This window comes from Alternaria conjuncta (assembly GCF_024043145.1).
Source record: "Alternaria conjuncta strain BMP 0040 chromosome Unknown scaffold_5, whole genome shotgun sequence".
NCBI classification, from domain to species: Eukaryota; Fungi; Ascomycota; class Dothideomycetes; order Pleosporales; family Pleosporaceae; genus Alternaria; species Alternaria conjuncta.
This window is the reverse complement of record NW_026250094.1, coordinates 2,094,897-2,111,035: the sequence shown is the minus strand read 5'-3', so window position 1 is coordinate 2,111,035 and position 16,139 is coordinate 2,094,897. Positions and strand designations below refer to the sequence as shown.

At 53.4% G+C, this 16,139-nt stretch overlaps 7 protein-coding genes across 7 annotated transcripts; 5 read left to right on the top strand and 2 right to left on the bottom strand.

Moving 5' to 3' along the window:
• Positions 1-406: 406 nt before the first annotated feature.
• On the bottom strand, positions 407-1,366 carry NCS1 (Neuronal calcium sensor 1; the record flags this gene model as incomplete). The annotated part of the gene is made up of 3 exons (XM_051468601.1): positions 407-586; positions 633-928; positions 979-1,366. The coding sequence occupies 3 exons, from the start codon at positions 1,364-1,366 to the stop codon at positions 407-409; spliced, it is 864 nt and encodes a 287-aa protein (XP_051328193.1).
• An 879-nt stretch (positions 1,367-2,245) lies between these two features.
• On the top strand, positions 2,246-3,251 carry J4E85_004341 (uncharacterized protein; the record flags this gene model as incomplete). Its single annotated transcript, XM_051468600.1, has 3 exons — positions 2,246-2,393; positions 2,442-2,962; positions 3,024-3,251. 3 exons carry the CDS (start codon positions 2,246-2,248, stop codon positions 3,249-3,251), a joined length of 897 nt encoding a protein of 298 aa, XP_051328192.1.
• A 552-nt stretch (positions 3,252-3,803) lies between these two features.
• J4E85_004340 (uncharacterized protein) lies at positions 3,804-6,995 on the top strand (the record flags this gene model as incomplete). Its single annotated transcript, XM_051468599.1, has 3 exons — positions 3,804-4,226; positions 4,272-5,720; positions 5,775-6,995. The coding sequence occupies 3 exons, from the start codon at positions 3,804-3,806 to the stop codon at positions 6,993-6,995; spliced, it is 3,093 nt and encodes a 1,030-aa protein (XP_051328191.1).
• A 352-nt stretch (positions 6,996-7,347) lies between these two features.
• J4E85_004339 (uncharacterized protein) lies at positions 7,348-9,933 on the top strand (the record flags this gene model as incomplete). Its single annotated transcript, XM_051468598.1, has 3 exons — positions 7,348-7,375; positions 7,508-9,734; positions 9,789-9,933. The coding sequence occupies 3 exons, from the start codon at positions 7,348-7,350 to the stop codon at positions 9,931-9,933; spliced, it is 2,400 nt and encodes a 799-aa protein (XP_051328190.1).
• Positions 9,934-10,374: 441 nt separating this feature from the next.
• ISU1 (iron-binding protein) lies at positions 10,375-11,152 on the top strand (the record flags this gene model as incomplete). Its single annotated transcript, XM_051468597.1, has 3 exons — positions 10,375-10,492; positions 10,647-10,943; positions 11,001-11,152. 3 exons carry the CDS (start codon positions 10,375-10,377, stop codon positions 11,150-11,152), a joined length of 567 nt encoding a protein of 188 aa, XP_051328189.1.
• Positions 11,153-11,800: 648 nt separating this feature from the next.
• J4E85_004337 (uncharacterized protein) lies at positions 11,801-12,968 on the top strand (the record flags this gene model as incomplete). The annotated part of the gene is made up of 3 exons (XM_051468596.1): positions 11,801-12,171; positions 12,245-12,663; positions 12,712-12,968. The coding sequence occupies 3 exons, from the start codon at positions 11,801-11,803 to the stop codon at positions 12,966-12,968; spliced, it is 1,047 nt and encodes a 348-aa protein (XP_051328188.1).
• Positions 12,969-13,494: 526 nt separating this feature from the next.
• On the bottom strand, positions 13,495-15,827 carry J4E85_004336 (uncharacterized protein; the record flags this gene model as incomplete). The annotated part of the gene is made up of 2 exons (XM_051468595.1): positions 13,495-15,487; positions 15,538-15,827. The coding sequence occupies 2 exons, from the start codon at positions 15,825-15,827 to the stop codon at positions 13,495-13,497; spliced, it is 2,283 nt and encodes a 760-aa protein (XP_051328187.1).
• Between the last annotated feature and the right edge of the window lie 312 nt (positions 15,828-16,139).

Genomic DNA, 16,139 nt, shown 5'->3' with positions numbered 1-16,139 from the left:
ACGGTGCTAGCAATGTGTTGTTCTCAAGCTACCTGTCCATAGCTCCCTGAAGGCCGCCTAAGAAAGCGTCCCGCAAGGTTGCGTCACGTCAGAACACAGACCCGACATGCCATGCAGACGCCCAATTACAAGTTTGTACCAAAGAAACCCAAAAATAGGCTTTCCTGGGTGAGGCTTACAGTCAGACCAAGGTGCAGAATCAAGCAAGTTTGAAATTGTTGTTGCATTCTTGACCGCGGAAACGAAATGCGCACTTTGTATACATCATTCATGATGTCCGGTACGCCAAGGCGAGGTCATCCACCCTAACAGCAAGGGAATAATGGTATGCCAATCCCACAAATGCGCTGTGATATCGACTATAACGAAACAAGCAGAAAATGACACTGGGTATCGACCCTCTTCCTCACACAAGACCATCGTACAGAGACAAGGCGGAAACGATAGTCTCGTCGCGCTTCGAGCCCTCCTTGAACTCAGCCATGTCTAAGCTGCCGTTCTCGTCCTTGTCCATCATGCGGAAGATCTTCTTAACGCGCTTCTCGGGGGTGTCTTCGTCTTCCGGGAGCTTAACCATGGAGCCGACCTGCACATGTCAGTATGGAGGCGCTTCCTAGGGCGTGACTACGTACCATCTTGTAGATGGCTTCTACGATTGCCAGCATCTCCTCGTAGCTGATCTTGCCGTCTCCGTCAATGTCGTACAGCTGAAACGCCCAGTCCAGCTTGTCCTCCATCTTGCCGCGACTCGTGACGCTCAGCGCGCAAATGAATTCCTTGAAGTCGATTGTGCCGGACTTGTCTGCATCGAAGACATTGAAGACATAATCTGCAAATGACGACGGATCCCCGAACGGAAAGAACTGCTTATAGATCTTTTGGAACTCCTCCTTGGTGAGCATGCCCGAGGGACAGTCCTTCAGGAAGCCTGTATGTACTCAGTCACAGTCCAGCCCAGTTGCCCCACTGCGTGCGCACCTTTGTACCATTGCTGTAGCTCTTTCTTGTCGAAGTGTGTCGCTTTCTGGAGGTCGGCCAGCTCTTGCTGTGATAGTTTACTCTGGCTATAGCGATGTACAATCAGCTGTTGGTTCTGCAATTCCAAGCACTTGATTCCGCAGCGCGACCCCAAGTCGTCTTCCAACTCGCGTATAGCATTCGCCAAGGCGATTTCCCGCATATCCTTGTAGTGCGCATAGCCGGACTCGTCATGACGGGGTACGTCGCTGTGATGGCGGCGCGCGAACCGCAGAGGCGGGTGGTCGTGCTCCAGCAGCGGAATTCCGTGCGCCTGTGACGGGATGGGAGGCAGCGGTGCTGTATGCGCGGGCTTCTTGCGGTCGTGGATGTGGAGCTCTTGGAACATGCTTGTGCCGTGGGCGATCGAGTGTGCGGGCGAGCGGGGGATATCTGCGCCTGGGTGAAGGGTCCATGACGAGGTCTGGTCCAACGTGTGGCCTTCACTCGACGACGCGCGTGTCCGAGGTGAAGGGCAGGAATCTCCAAACGTCGGGATGGTAGGCGCGATGGCCCCGCATTACAAAGCAGCAAGGAAAGAGAACTTACGATTTACCCATGGCTGCTAGATGTGCGGAATATCGTGCGTCGAGGCTTTCGGGGTGCACCGGATTATGTAGGAAGGAAAGGCAGGCAGTCGGGGGAATTGGTAGGCGTTGGAAGGCGGAGCAGCAATCAGAGTGGTAGCTGGGTGCAAGTGGCGGGCCAATCGACGGCGGGGTGCTCTTCTGGGAGACGGAGGCGCAGCACGCTGGAAGAACCGTGGATGGCGGATATGGAGGGCGATAGGAGCGAGACTAGGACTATGGTGTAGACAGGCAGAGGCAGGGGAGCGGAGGATATATGCTGCAGGCTGGTCGTCGTGACAGCTCGGCTTCCAGCCCGTCGACGCAAATAGCGGCCACGCCGAGAGGGCCCTGGCAGCCCTGGCCGCTTCGTCATGTCCCGCTTTCGCATGCGTCTTGGGCGGGCAACCCCGCGAGTCTAGCAAAAGCGCCCGTGGATGATTCGCGCTTGAAGGCCCGGTTTCACGACTGTAATGTGAATACCGCGCTGCACTCGCTGGCCATTCAGCTCCGCCCGACTGGCGCGCAACCTGCATACGACCCCATCGCCCACCGCGCATGCCTCTTCACGTCACGTGTATGCGCGTGCTCCACCCGATCCACGTTCGCTGACCCTGCGCTGTTCCATTGTCGGCGGCACAGCTGGTCCCCACCACGCAACCATGGAAGACGTCCTGAACGAACAATTCGAACGCGTCGAGAAGGCCTTGACAACCTTGGTCGACTCAATCGCTGCCTACAACCCGGCCACGCAAGCTGCCGTCGATCTGCTAGCTGCTGACGACGAACTCAGTCAAGGCCTGGACCAACGTACGCGACCATCCACGTCTGCTGACATTGACGACTGACGCACTGCAGTCGCCAAACACCAGGCAAATCACATCCGCATTCAAAATCTCCGCGCAGAAGCCGATGCGCTCGAAGACCAGCTCAAGACGTCCGTCAAGAAGCTCGCAGAACTGCGCCATGAGCTCTTTGACACGACCGTGACCACGTTCCCCGAAGACTCGCGCGCCGTCCCATTCGATGAACTCCTACAATACGCGACCAACATTTCCCGACACACCGTCCCGCCAACCTACCGTGAACCCGTACCTGCCGCAGACAAGGAGAAGGAGGATGATGAGGTCGGCTCAAGCGGCATTCCTACTAATGGCCTCAACACACCTGCTCTCGCACCGGAGACAGTAGCACCAGCAAGTGAAGCTGCGCAAGGGCAGAAGGAAGGCGAAGATGCTGCTGGCCCCGCGCTCGAAATCACCCCAGAGGAAGAAGAATGGTTGAAGAAGCTCAAGGCTAGCAATCTGCCATGGTACCCGTGGCCCAGCAACGAGAAGATTCGCGCGGGCGCTCTATTCAGCCTCCAGTACTGGCGTGAGGTATGTTTGGCACGTCCAAGATTCATGCAAGACACACACTGACTCCTATCTCCTTGTGTAGAAGGGCAAAAACCTGGACGAGTTCAATATACCTGCACATTTGGACGCGGCTAGGGAGAAGGCGTTGCAAGAGCAGGGACAGAGCGAGGCGGCTGCACAAGACGCGTCTGCACAAGATGTGGCTGCACAGTCTCCGAGCAGACCAGCTCAAGATCAGGCTCCACCTCCAACGACATACCGTCCAAAGCCAATCGGAGTCTTCGAAGGCTTGGATGAGGATGATGACTGATCAGTTTCAAGGGATGGACTTGATATGTACACCTTGAACATACGTAGAGCAGACCAGACCAATTTGATACCAAGGTCGTCACTTTTGACGGTAATGACTATGATATCTTCTCTGTTGTGTGATACAGTGCATTCACGCCAACCTAGGAAAAAACTGAACAGCCTAGAGCCTACGTTGACGTTAGGTCACCTACTTTGCAAGGTTATGGTTTAATGTAGCCTGCAGACCTGTTCAGTCTTTTTCTTGTATAAGGTGCATTGCATGATGTTCTAACTAAACCTACGTACTCCATTTCTAATTGACTCAGTAGAATATCAGACAGCACATATGTGGTGCAAGGCTCCGCTAAATGTAACGTCGAATCTCCCGGGTTATGCATAGAGTATTTGTGCTTCCGACGTCATGCAGTTCAAGTGGATTTCGCGTTGGCTGGACCCTGTCCGACTAGTCCATCTTCGGTTAGCATCCAAATTTTCCTAGAGCCGTGCTCGACTTTTCGCGGAAGTCGCGTTGCGACAACACCCAATACACTCCCCAGGAAATCAGTAAAAGATGGGCAGCAAGTTACCCAAGAGGGAGCGCGAGGTGGATCAAAGCGAGAAGGTTGAAGAAGCTCCGGCGAAGCGGCGCAGAGAAAGCAATTCGGACAAGGTGAAGCTCTCTAAGCTTTACGCAGACCTGGCAGCCGAAGAAGACGATGTCCGTCTTGAAGCCGCCAAACAGATCATCGTCAAATTCTCGCCCGAAAACAAGCCAGAGCCCAAAGATGTGGAGGACGCGTTAGTACGCCTGATCAAAGGTCTTTGCAGTCAGCGCAAAGCAGCCAGAGTCGGATTCTCGCTCACGCTCACCGAATTATTGCGACAACTATTTGCAATCAAACAGGATGCTATCGAAGGTTCGCAGCTTGATGTTGCGGCTGTCATCAAGATGGTAGAGGAGAAGACCAAAGCCAAGGGCAACGTGCCAGGAAAGGTAGGAACATGGACGCGCTGGATGTCGCAATGCTAACAAGTACAGGAAAAACGGGATCACACCATCGGAAAGCTTTTTGGGTTCAAGGCCATCATGCAATCATCGATCCTTATCGAACCAGAACTTTTGCTGGATGCCTGGAACAAGCTCTTGGACAATGTTTATCGAATGGCACGCGACATTCCCTGGCTCCGGGAAGAATGCGGCATGGTCCTCGTCGAAGCAGTGAGGAGCTTGAAAGGTCAATCGCGGTACCAAAAATGTGTCGAGGAGATACTCGAACGTCTCAACACGTTCAAGCTCGTTTCTACGCCTGAAGGCGTAGCTGTGTGGCTTACCGTCCAAGCAAGCTATCCAGGAACATTGCCTGAAAGCGTTTGGCACGACAAGGATCCTCTGGCAAGGAAGGAACGCTCGCGACTTGCTAAGATTCTGAAGGAGGACTTCAACAAGAACGAATCGGAAGATGGCGAAGAAAAAACCATTAAGACCGGAACCACGAGCTCGAACCCGTCTTTCGCCTGGGACTTGGTCTTTGCCGAGATCTTGCGAAGAGATGAACACAGTAAGAGTAGTTCCAAGGATAAGACAGAATTCCCGCAGTTCTGGATCGATACTGTAGACAGCAGTCTGTTCTCTTCCTCGGCATCCCATGAACGTAAAGCCTGGGGATTCAAGCTGTTGAGCAGCATGATCACGCGTGTACCGGAATGGGCTGTCTCTGCCTTGTTCAGCCCCAATCTGATGCGCACCCTGATCAACCAAAGCAAGAAAGAAGACCGGTTTCTTCATTCCGCCGCGTTGGCTGCGTTGAGTTCCGTTCAGCTCAGGGTTGAGCAAGAAGATGGAACAGCACTTCCCATCTTCGTCGCATTGACCTCAAAGCACGGTAGCGTCGAGTTTGATCGGATCACCAGGACCAAAACGCTGGAGCAGATTCTCGCGTCTGCAGATGACAAGAGTTTGATGAAGATCATACGCCATCTCAAGTCGTTAATCCTGCGTCCTGAAAGCGAGGAACAGACCGTTGCAGACAGCCGTCGTCAGGCCATTGCAGACCTGCTTCTGAACACGATCAAACAGTACAAGCGATACGAGAAGTTCAACGAAAAGACCTTCAAGAAAGACATCGCTCACCTACGCGAAGGTGGCGCTGCAGAAGACCGAAAGTCCAGTTGGCTGCGGGAGATCCTGGAGACACTGGTGGAGTTTGCCTACTTCATTCCCTCAAAGAAGGCGGATACGAAGAAAATGCCTCTTCCACCTGTCAGTGACCGCAGTCGGACGATGTTTCAAGAGCGGTTATCATCCTGTTTGGCGAAGTTATTGGACGTCAAGTTGGGAGCTCGGTCAGATGTTGCCTTTATGGTGTTGGACATGATAAGAGCCAGGAATGGCAAGTCTGCAAAACTGGATCTTGCTTTCAAAGCAGATGAATCGGTTCTGAGTACCATGGAGAAGGCGCTTAGTACTATTGACGCCATCTCTGCGACAGTATGTATACTATCTCCTGCTATTTTTTTCGTTTGACTAACGCAGTGTCATCAGGGATCAATAGTTGGCAACGAGATGGCAGCACAGGGCTTCCTGCTTCTGTACTCTCTGACCCTCTTGCAAGCCTACAACGGCGAGGGCGATGCTGTCATGATGCTCGATGACCTCGATGCTTCCTACAAAGCCTTCGAGGCGTCACGAAAGGCGTCATCGAACAAGAAGAAGAGCAAGGCTTCAACTTCCGATGGCCAGAATGCTTTCGTCGAGATCGTACTCTCTTTCTCAGGAAACGAACGAACGTTGTTCCGACGAATCGGAGAAGAAGCTTTCTCTATATTCGCATCCGAGATCAGTGCCGAAGGGTTGCGCTCATTGACTGAGATCCTGGATACCGAAGAGAACCTTGAAGGGCAGAAAGAATTGTTCAATCAGGGTGATGAAGACGCGGAGGAGGAAGGCTCAAGCGATGACGATGAGGACGACTCAGACGTTGAGATGGTTGATGGAGAAGAGCCGGACAGCGACGACGCTTCCGAGTCAGGTTCTGATGATGACGATAGCGACGAAAGTGAGGAGGAAGACGCAGAGCTGACTCAGTTCGACAACATGCTCGCTATGACCCTCCAGACCTCGAAGCCGACCATCGACGGAGAGGCGGCAGAAGAAACATCCGACGAGTCAGACATGGATGACGACCAGATGATGGCGCTTGATCCACATCTCAGCAAGATTTTCAAGGAGCGCAGCAAGACAACCAGCAAGAAGAAGGAGCGAACGGACGCAAAGCAGAATGTCGTACAGTTCAAGTCAAGAGTCCTGGATCTACTTGCTGTGTACATGGAGAAGCAATACTCCAACGCCCTCACTCTGGAAATCCTTCTCCCAGTACTCCGTCGCACCCGTGCAAACGCAAACAAGCAGACGGCAGACAAAGCGGCCAAGATGCTAAAGTCGTTCTTCGACACCCGCACGAAGCGCAAAGCACCTCTCCCGAAGCCGGAGAACGTCGAGGATGTATGGGAGCTGCTGAAGGGTATTCACGAGGAGGCGAAGCTAGGAAACGGCTCAAAAGTCCATGCAGATGCATGTGGTTCCGCCAGTCTCCATGTCGTCAAGGTCCTTGTTGGTCTTGACAAGGGAAACTATGCTGGTGTGGTGGACGTTTATGCTGAGACGCAGAAGCAGTGGTTTGCGGACAAGAAGTCTCCGCTACAGCCTGTGCTGTTCACTCAGTTCCAGAACTGGTCTGTCAACGCACGGCAGCAGGGGAAATAAGTGATCATGTATAAGTACAGGCGCGTAGTTCCAATAGCATATCTTGTGTAAGCCTCGATCTATGGAATTGTTGAGACTCTTTCAAGTCCAGCATCCTCTCCATGAAATCAAGCCAAAGGAATGATAATACAATTTTTGAACTTGTTTGAACTCAGACGTGACTTCTGAGCCAGAGTGGAGCTGTCGCGTGGTGACTACCTTGCTTTCGGTAGTGGTGGCAGGTATCCACTTTTGTTTGCCCCGCCGCGGGGAGGAGCTCTAGAAGCCTAGCCTATGTCATAACAACCGAATTTACGTGCAAACCGTCGCGACTTTCTACACCGTACCTTGCCCACATCAACTTTGACCAAACATGGCCTGTACGCACGTAAACGCACCCGGTAAGCACCCATATCTTTCACCCGACTCTATTCTCATGCAGCAAAAGAAATGAAGGGTGGCAAACATGCTTCAGGCGACTTCATTTGCTCTATGGCTACATCCTCACCCTAGACAGTACTAACACGTCTCAGAGCTTCACCCACCAGGGCCAACGCAGTCTGTATACCGGGAGGACTGTACCCAGTGCTTTGACTCGATCGACGATCCCACCGGCCTCGACGTGTGCCTCTACTGCTTCAATGGTGGATGCACGAGCGATCGCAATCATTCCCTCCTCCACGTGTCGTCCACGAACCACCCCCTCGTCCTCAATATCAAGCGCACGCGAAAGAGGGTCAAGCGCGATGAGCCTCCTCAGAAGATGACCAAGCTTGCCGTGGCAGCTGAGACCGAAGCAGACCGCTACGATACTACGACACAAGTCAAGTGCTACGAGTGCGGGGTTGACGATGTAGACAAGAGCTCGGGGAAGTTGCCCAACATTGTGGACGCAGTTCTCAAGGCGAACACGTTCGCGAAGCAGCAGGAGGTCAAGGCGTGGGAACAGGAGCTGACTGCTTGCGAACATACCCTTTGTCTGGAACAACAAGCGGCGCGACAGATCGAGTCGCAGAACCTGGGACACTGCTCGGAGTGCGAGCTTAACGAAAACCTCTGGCTGTGCTTGACGTGCGGCAATCTGGGTTGTGGTCGTCAGCAGTTCGGTGGCGTTGGTGGCAACTCACATGGTGTGGGACATACCAAGTCGACTGGTCATCCTGTCGCAGTCAAGCTCGGGTCTCTCACCGCGGATGGCACGGCTGATATCTACTGCTACGCCTGTGATGAAGAGCGCATCGATCCAGAACTACCGGACCACCTAGCACACTGGGGCATCAATATCAAGGACAGGGTGAAGACTGAGAAGAGTCTTACGGAGATGCAGGTCGAGCAGAACTTGCGCTGGGACTTTGCTATGGTGACCGAAGACGGCAAGGAATTGCAGCCATTGTTCGGACCAGACTTCACAGGATTGAAGAACCTGGGCAACAGCTGCTATCTGAACAGCACCCTGCAGGCCTTGTTCTCCATTCCAGAGTTCAAAGATCGTTACTACCTTCCCAACGAAGCTCCCCCGGAAACGCCACTCCCTGCCGAGGATTTGGAAACTCAAATGCGCAAAATCGCGGACGGCATGATTTCAGGTCGATACTCAAAGCCAGATAGCGACGTCATCACCAACGAGCACAACCCAGAGGTTCCACACCAGCGCGGCCTCGCGCCTGCCATGCTCAAGCACCTGATCGGACGAGGCCACGCCGAGTTCTCAACTATGCGACAACAGGACGCGTTCGAACTGCTTCTACACGTACTCCAACTTGTTTCACGCAGCAAGCACGTTGAGCCCCATAAGGATCCGGTCGGTGCTTTCCGCTTTGCTATGGAACAGCGGTTACAGTGTGTCAGTTGTAAGCGCGTTCGATACAAGACAGACGAGCAGGAGAATATTTCCATTCCGGTCCCCATCCGACGGATACCGAAAGACTCACAGATGGACATCACCAACAGCGACGGCAAGAAAGAAGAAAAGGAAGAGTTCGAGCCAGTCACGCTAAAGGAGTGTCTCGACATCTTCACAGCCGAGGAGCTGGTTGAGCTTACTTGCGGTGCATGTGGCAGCAAGGATGGCTTCACGAAGAGGAGCATGTTCAAGACCTTCCCTTCAGTGTTGGCCGTTAACGCTAGGCGCTTTGAACTGGTTAATTGGGTGCCTACCAAGCAGGATGTTCCTGTCATTGTCAATGATGAACCTTTCTCCTTCGACGCCTACAAATCAAATGGTTTGGTAGAAGGTGAGGAGCTCCTCCCGGAGGATGTAGACACAGGAGCGTCCGGTGGTTCGAAGTGGTCGCCTAACGAGGCGGCACTTTCAATGCTTGAGGCTATGGGATTCCCTAGAGTTCGATGTGAAAAGGCTCTACATGCTACTGGTAACGAAGATGCCGAAGCAGCGATGAACTGGTTGATTGGACATATGGAGGATCCAGATATTGACGACCCAGTCGACTTCAACGCTGGTTCTGGTGGAGGCGCAGCCGCTGCATCTGTTCTCGACCCTGAAAAAATCGAGAACCTAGGAGCTATGGGCTTCAACGCTCCACAGGCACGCCAGGCTCTGAAGGAGACGGGTGGTGACATGGAGCGCGCTGTCGACTGGCTGTTCAGCCACCCCGATGCACCGGGCGATTTCGACGAAGGCGGTAGCTCCGAGGCACCTGCGGAGCCAACAGAGAAGAAGTTGGCTGGTAGTGAGACGCTGCCTGCAAACTTCCAGCTCCAGTCGATAGTATGCCACAAGGGTAGTTCGATACACGCCGGGTATGTTTTCCGCATTTGGACCCTTGTGGAAGGAGATTCGCTAACACGCCACAGACACTACGTTGCGTTTGTGCGCAAGCAGTTGCCAGGCGAGCAGGCTGCATCATGGGTTCTGTTCAATGACGAGAAGGTAGCCAAGGCGGCCGACATTGAAGAGATGAAGAAGTTTGCCTACGTGTATTTCTTCCGACGTTTGTAAGACAGCGGGTCTAGGTCCCTCACCACGGACTAGCATAGCGAAAGCGGAGTTGTGTCGGGTTAGCATTAGCATTGATGAAACGGCGAAACGAGAGCGGATTGGGAGCATTGCGGCGCAAGCTGCTAGATAGCATCAGCATAGCCGTAGGCGATATGAATGGAGCTGAAGTTCCATCTGATAGCAGGACGAACGGAGATAGCACTCGTTCGCCGGTGATCTGGAGCGGTTCTCCGAGATGATTCCATGATAAGTGTGGGGTATGTGTGCGCACGGACATTACGTCGCCGGCGGCCGGGCGTGGCTTTTCATCATTACTTCAATTGTCCGTCGCCATCCACCTCCGCTACACCTACACCAACATCCAACTGCTACCCGAACTATTGCCAAAACTCACCAAAGATACTACCAAACCTCAAAACACCACACACATCGATCGCCACCATGTTCAGGAGAGTCGCAGCAGCAGTGCCCGCTCAGGCAGGAAGAGTGCTCGCAACCGCCGCCAGGCCCAGCATCGTTTCGCCCATTCGCACAGCAGCACCCGCAGTCTCAGCAGTCAGTCGGCGGCAATACCACGAGAAAGATAAGTCGCTCCCTCCTCTCGTTCGGAAAATGGATGTGGTGGCGACACGGGAGTCCGATCGGAATCACCTCGTCATCGCACCACCATCTCCGACTAATTATATCTGAGAACGCTCAGCTAACATTCGCAGCACTGCTCGACCACTACAACAAGCCTCGCAATGTTGGCTCCATGTCCAAGACAGACAACGATGTCGGTACTGGTCTAGTCGGCGCACCCGCATGTGGCGACGTCATGAAGCTCCAGATCCGTGTCGACCCCAACAGCAACACCATTAGCGATGTCAAGTTCAAGACCTTCGGCTGCGGCAGCGCGATTGCGAGTTCGAGTTACCTGACGGAATTGGTCCGGGGCATGACACTGGAGGATGCGTCGAGGATCAAGAACACAGAGATTGCAAAGGAGCTTTGCCTACCACCTGTAAAGCGTGAGTATCCCACAACACGAAAGCGAGAATCAGGACCAGATTACTAACTGCTTGCAGTGCATTGCTCCATGCTTGCTGAAGACGCTATCAAATCCGCCATCTCCAACTACTACACCAAGAACCCCAACGCACGGCAAACAGACCTTGGCGGCAAGTCGGCGCCGCTGCCAAAGGTGGAGATTGAGACTGTTTCCTCAGCGACGGCTTAGGAAGGACGATGACAATGATGATGTAAATTGATACCAAGGGGATGAGAAGGATGGTTGGAAAAGGAAGTTTCCTGATATCACCTGCATTCAGTCTTTCGCTACTCAATGTACCGGGTATGACTTGGGCGTTTGAGCGTTACGGCGGCTGGCTTCCTGTATAGTAGGCTGAGAGTACATATGTTTTATCGCAATGAACAAAATTCTTAATGCGAAGCCATGGGGTTGAATTGTGATGTGATGTATAACGAATGGACAGTCGAGGCAAGTGCTGTAGAGGGTGGACTTAGGCCTATCTGAATTGTAGTACGCAACAGCGGAAGTCGGCTATGTGATCGTCTTATGAGCTGAGTGTCACGCCATGCAGGTGCTCTACATCTGATTATCCTCTGCATCAGATGATGCATGTATCAACGCGTTATGCAGCCTTGTAGCGTCTTTGTAGATCAGAATCGCATGAATCCAGTCTCACGTAGATCATGCTCTAATTATGCGAGCGATGTTTAGCCGCCCTCATGAAGTTTAGGTAAAAGTGAAAGGGCTTATGACGCTTTGGACCCTTGCGTGGTTCACGCCTCGGCCTAGGTCGTCCTCCGAAACTCTACGTCCCCAATCCACGCTTCACTCCCGACTGTCCCGTAACTGCGCAGCATGTCGACGGCCCAAGAAGACGAGGCAGTCCCCGCTATACGATTCAAGCGCCGCAAGATCGCGCACCCGAAGCGCGTCTATACCGACGACGATGCGCCTACTGTTTCCGCCTCGCATACGCCCGTTGCCGCGACTCCAAACGACGCGCCTGTCTCGCCGACCGAAGGCAACGATGAAGAAGAGTCGGTGCCGAACCTGAAAGAGATATTGCGCAACCGAAAGCGGCCCCGCGACCGACTGAAGGAAACTACGCGCAAAGCAGAGCCGCCGCGGACAGAGGTGGTGCAAGTAGAAGCACCCCGGCCAGACCAGTATACTAGCCGCTTCGTCGCGCAGACGGGACAGGTGGTAGATCGCGATGACAAGCAGATGTGAGTGGACTCTTCGCCAGATTACAGCAGGCTCGAATGAGGGCACCGTCAAGCATGGAGGCTAATGTGCCAGGTCGGAATATGTAGAAGCCCGCATGGCTGAAAAGAACTATCGCCAGTACGGCTGGCCCATACCAAACCACCTCCAGGCTTCCGTAGCCGCCATCGCACCAGATCTGCGACATACCTTCGCCATCAGCTCATCGAAACAGGGCGCGACTAGTAGCACCGAGAGTCCCGCGGATAACGAACATAGCAACCGGTTGGCGGCAGGCCAGGGCAAGCTTCAGGAAGTAGACCTGGGTCCTGATGCTGCGGCGCGCACCGAACAAGCCTGGAAGAGATGGGACAAGGGCGAGCCGGAGCCACCAGCAAGTAAGGCGCGACGAGACAAGTACGGTTACGCGTGGCGCAAGCCCAAAGCCAACGGCAAGACGGAAGAAGACAAACGTCGCGACCAGATGGTTGAAGCCGTACTGAAAGAAGCTAAACGTATGTTTTCTCCAATCTCCCATACAAGGCTCATACTGACATCTCCAGTCGACTTCTTCGACTCCACAACCCCCGCAAACCCCCACGCCAACACATCCGCCAACACCGACGACGCCCTCGTCGAGCAGTTCCGCACCGAATACTTCGAATCCATGGAAGCGAAACAACAAGCGAGGAAACCACCTGCTCCCCCCGTCAAGGGCGCGCCGCCGCCTATAACAGGACCCAAACTGGGTGGCAGCAAGAGCGCACGAGCTAAGATGCACAAGTTACAGCAGGAGGAGGCTGCGAGGAAGAAGAGGTAATGTTTGTTGTACATGGATTTTCTGCGCCGTTGCGGTTTGCCCGCTACGAAAGATGCATGGGTTGCCATTTCACGGGATTTGATGCACAATCTTGTTGGATGGTTGTCTTGGATTTTCTTTCTTCGTCCTCTTCGTTCATCAATTTGTTAGAGGGATTAAGGTATTAACACCATTTTTGTTTAGTGGCGCAAGGACGAACGACGGACGAGTGCTTGAACGATCGGAGTGGATGGACACGCAGGTCAAGAAAACGACTTGGTATAGCGGTTAGTGAGATGGGTGTCTGAGGTTATGGCTTCTTCCGGTACGACGACCGAGACTGGGGGGCCGGCCATATAACACAGTATCGGTGCATGGGATAGGCAATTTTGCGTCAAATCCAATGATGGCATATCGATATCTTACATACAAACAACTAAAATACCCAAGACCTAGTCATGTATACTAGTTCAACGCCAAACAAATACCCTGGTTATACTATACCCCCCCAAAAAAAACCTATACCCTTACCCTCATAACACTCATCTCAAAGCTTCCTCGGAGCAGCAGCTGGTTTCTTCGCCGCCCCATTCGCAGCAGTCCCTTTCTTCGCCGTCCCATTTGCCGCACCCCCTATCTTAGCAGGCGCCTTCTTCCCCTCCATCTTCTTCGCCGTCGACAAACCCCCCATCTTCCCCGCCAACTCCCCCGTCTTCTTCACAGCCGCCGCTTGCCCCTTGTTGCTCACTTTCTCAGGCACCTGAACAGCACCGCTAGGCGTCACCTTGATGGGCACACCGCCTGCTGTCATGAACGTAGTCCCCTTCTTCTCTTGTGCCTTCTCAATCTCCTCTTTGCCCACTTTGATCTTGACGCCGTTTGCCATGGTTAGGGTGCCTGTTTTCTTGGCTTGTTCGACGGCGGGTTCGGGGACTTTGATCATGACGCCTGAGGCTGTCATTACTTCTTTCATGGGACCTGTGGGGGGAGATGGGGTGGGCTTTTTGGTTGTGGTTGTGGCTGTGGCTGTGGGGTTCGCGCGGGCGTGTGCGGCGGTGCCTGGTTTAGGTGCTGTGGGTGTGGGTTTCTTCGCTGAGGATGTAGGGAGGTTTACCGCGCTTTGGGCTCGCCTTACTGCTGGGGTCGCAGCAGTGGGCGTTTGCAGCGTCTTGGTCATTGGTGGTGGTAGTGCTGTGCTTGCTCTTCTCATTCCATTGGGCATAACAGCGCCGCTTGCAATAGCTGTTTCTTTGACTAGTTTGGCGAGGTTTTCCTGTGTCAGGCGTTGTACTTCTGGTACTTCTTTTGGTCCTGCGGCTTGTGCGGCGCCCATTTGAGCGGCACCTTCTATCATCTTTTCTAGTTGCTCGGGGCTTGGGAGGCCTTTGATATCGCCGCCTTGACCTAGCAGTGTTTTCATGTGCGTTTGGAAGAATTCTTTGGCGCCGGGTATGGGTAGGTCTTCGGGGGATGCACCGTAGGCTACGGTTAGAGCCATCATGACGGAGGTTATGGGAGCGAAGATCTTGACGAACTCGTTCCAGTTGCCGCTCTTGACTTCGGTTTCGATTTGGACGGCTGGGCGGGGGACGGTTCGGATGCTCTTGTTTCCGCCTCTGCTGCTCTCGCTCTTGGTGTCCATGTCCAGGTGGTTCTTCCAGAAATCTTCTGCGGGGAAGCGGTTGTGGCGGCTGAAGTATTCTAGCATGTAGTCCTTTTCCCTCCAGCGGTTTCTCAGCCAGACTTCGAAAGCGTGTGTGTTCTCGTATGGGATGTCGTCGAGGTGGAATCGTCGCCAATGCATGTTCACTGACTTTGGAGGCCTGCCTTCGAAGAAAGAAGAGCGGAGGGTGAAGATATCTTGACCGAATTGACCTTCTGGCACGCCTTCGTATGCGATGGTACAGTCGTACAGCCAATCTGTCGTTTCCCTCAGTTCATTGAGGCAGAACTTGAGGCCAGTGCTGCGTGGAAGCAGTTGGTGCTTCATATCCTGTAACCCGTTCTTCTTCGCCCATTGCTGGCTCTTTTCGCGTGTAGTCTTGGACAGATTCGTGCCCTCAGGAAAGATGATGAGCCACATGGGGTCGCCTTTCTTGTTCAGCTTGCTGAGATGTTTCTTGAATGTACGCTGGTCTTCCTCCCATTTTCTAGACAGAAAGATGAAGTTGTAGAACTGAGCACCCCATCCAATGATTGGAATGTTCTTCAACGATTCTTTCAGAATAATGTAGATGAAGCCGTGCATGTTGTTCGTATATGCGATCCACCAGATATACAGCCAGTCAGTGTAAAGTTGATGGTTTGCCATAAGGACCATGCGATCAGCGAAGTTGCATTGTAATGATCCATCTTTGCGTTTGATAAGTTGGCCGACCATGCTCGAGTCGCCAGATACACGAACGACAGTCGGAGCCCACCATTGGGTTAGACAGGTGATCAGGATGGCGAAGCATTCTTTGGTATATGCCATGTACCCATCGTAGAATTGCGGGTCAATCAACTTTAGCGGTGCGCCTAGGAATTGGGATGCGCTTATACTGTCAGGTATTAGTTGGGTGTATCTGGAGGTGGGCATGGACGTGCTTACGCCAGAACGCCGGACAAGAACGTCGAGGCTAACGTGAAAGCTCGTTCTGCCTGTGTCAACTCGCCAAAGCGCGGTGGTCCAGCCGGATGCGCTTCGACATTGTCTTTCGAGATCCGCAATCCAGCACCGAGGTCATCCTTTTTCTTCCTCTTGACAGCAGCTGGTACTGGGGGCTTGGATGCTGATTGGCTCGCTGGGGTTGGCTTTGGAGCCGTCGCCTTCTTCACCGGGGGTTTGGCAGCCGGCGATTTGGTAACGACGGGCTTCTTCGTAGCAGTAGCAGGCGACATCTTCCACAGTTGGCACACGAGCGAACATCGACGTCCAAAACGTCAAACACGACTATCAGCACCAGTGACGGGCTACCCGCGACGTCAGTGCAGGCTAACGGTTCCAGGTTCGAGATCAAGATGGATGCTCCACTTGCGCGTCGTCAACCCCTGTCAGCGTGCCGTGGCATGACGTTATGTGTGGCGGCGTACAACCAAGTCAAGCAAGCAAGATATTCGAGACACACCGTTACCCCTTCCTTAGTCTCTTGGTCTACTCAATAACACTATACTCGCTCCGCAGTAGATACGGATTCTCGAGAACGTCTCCAT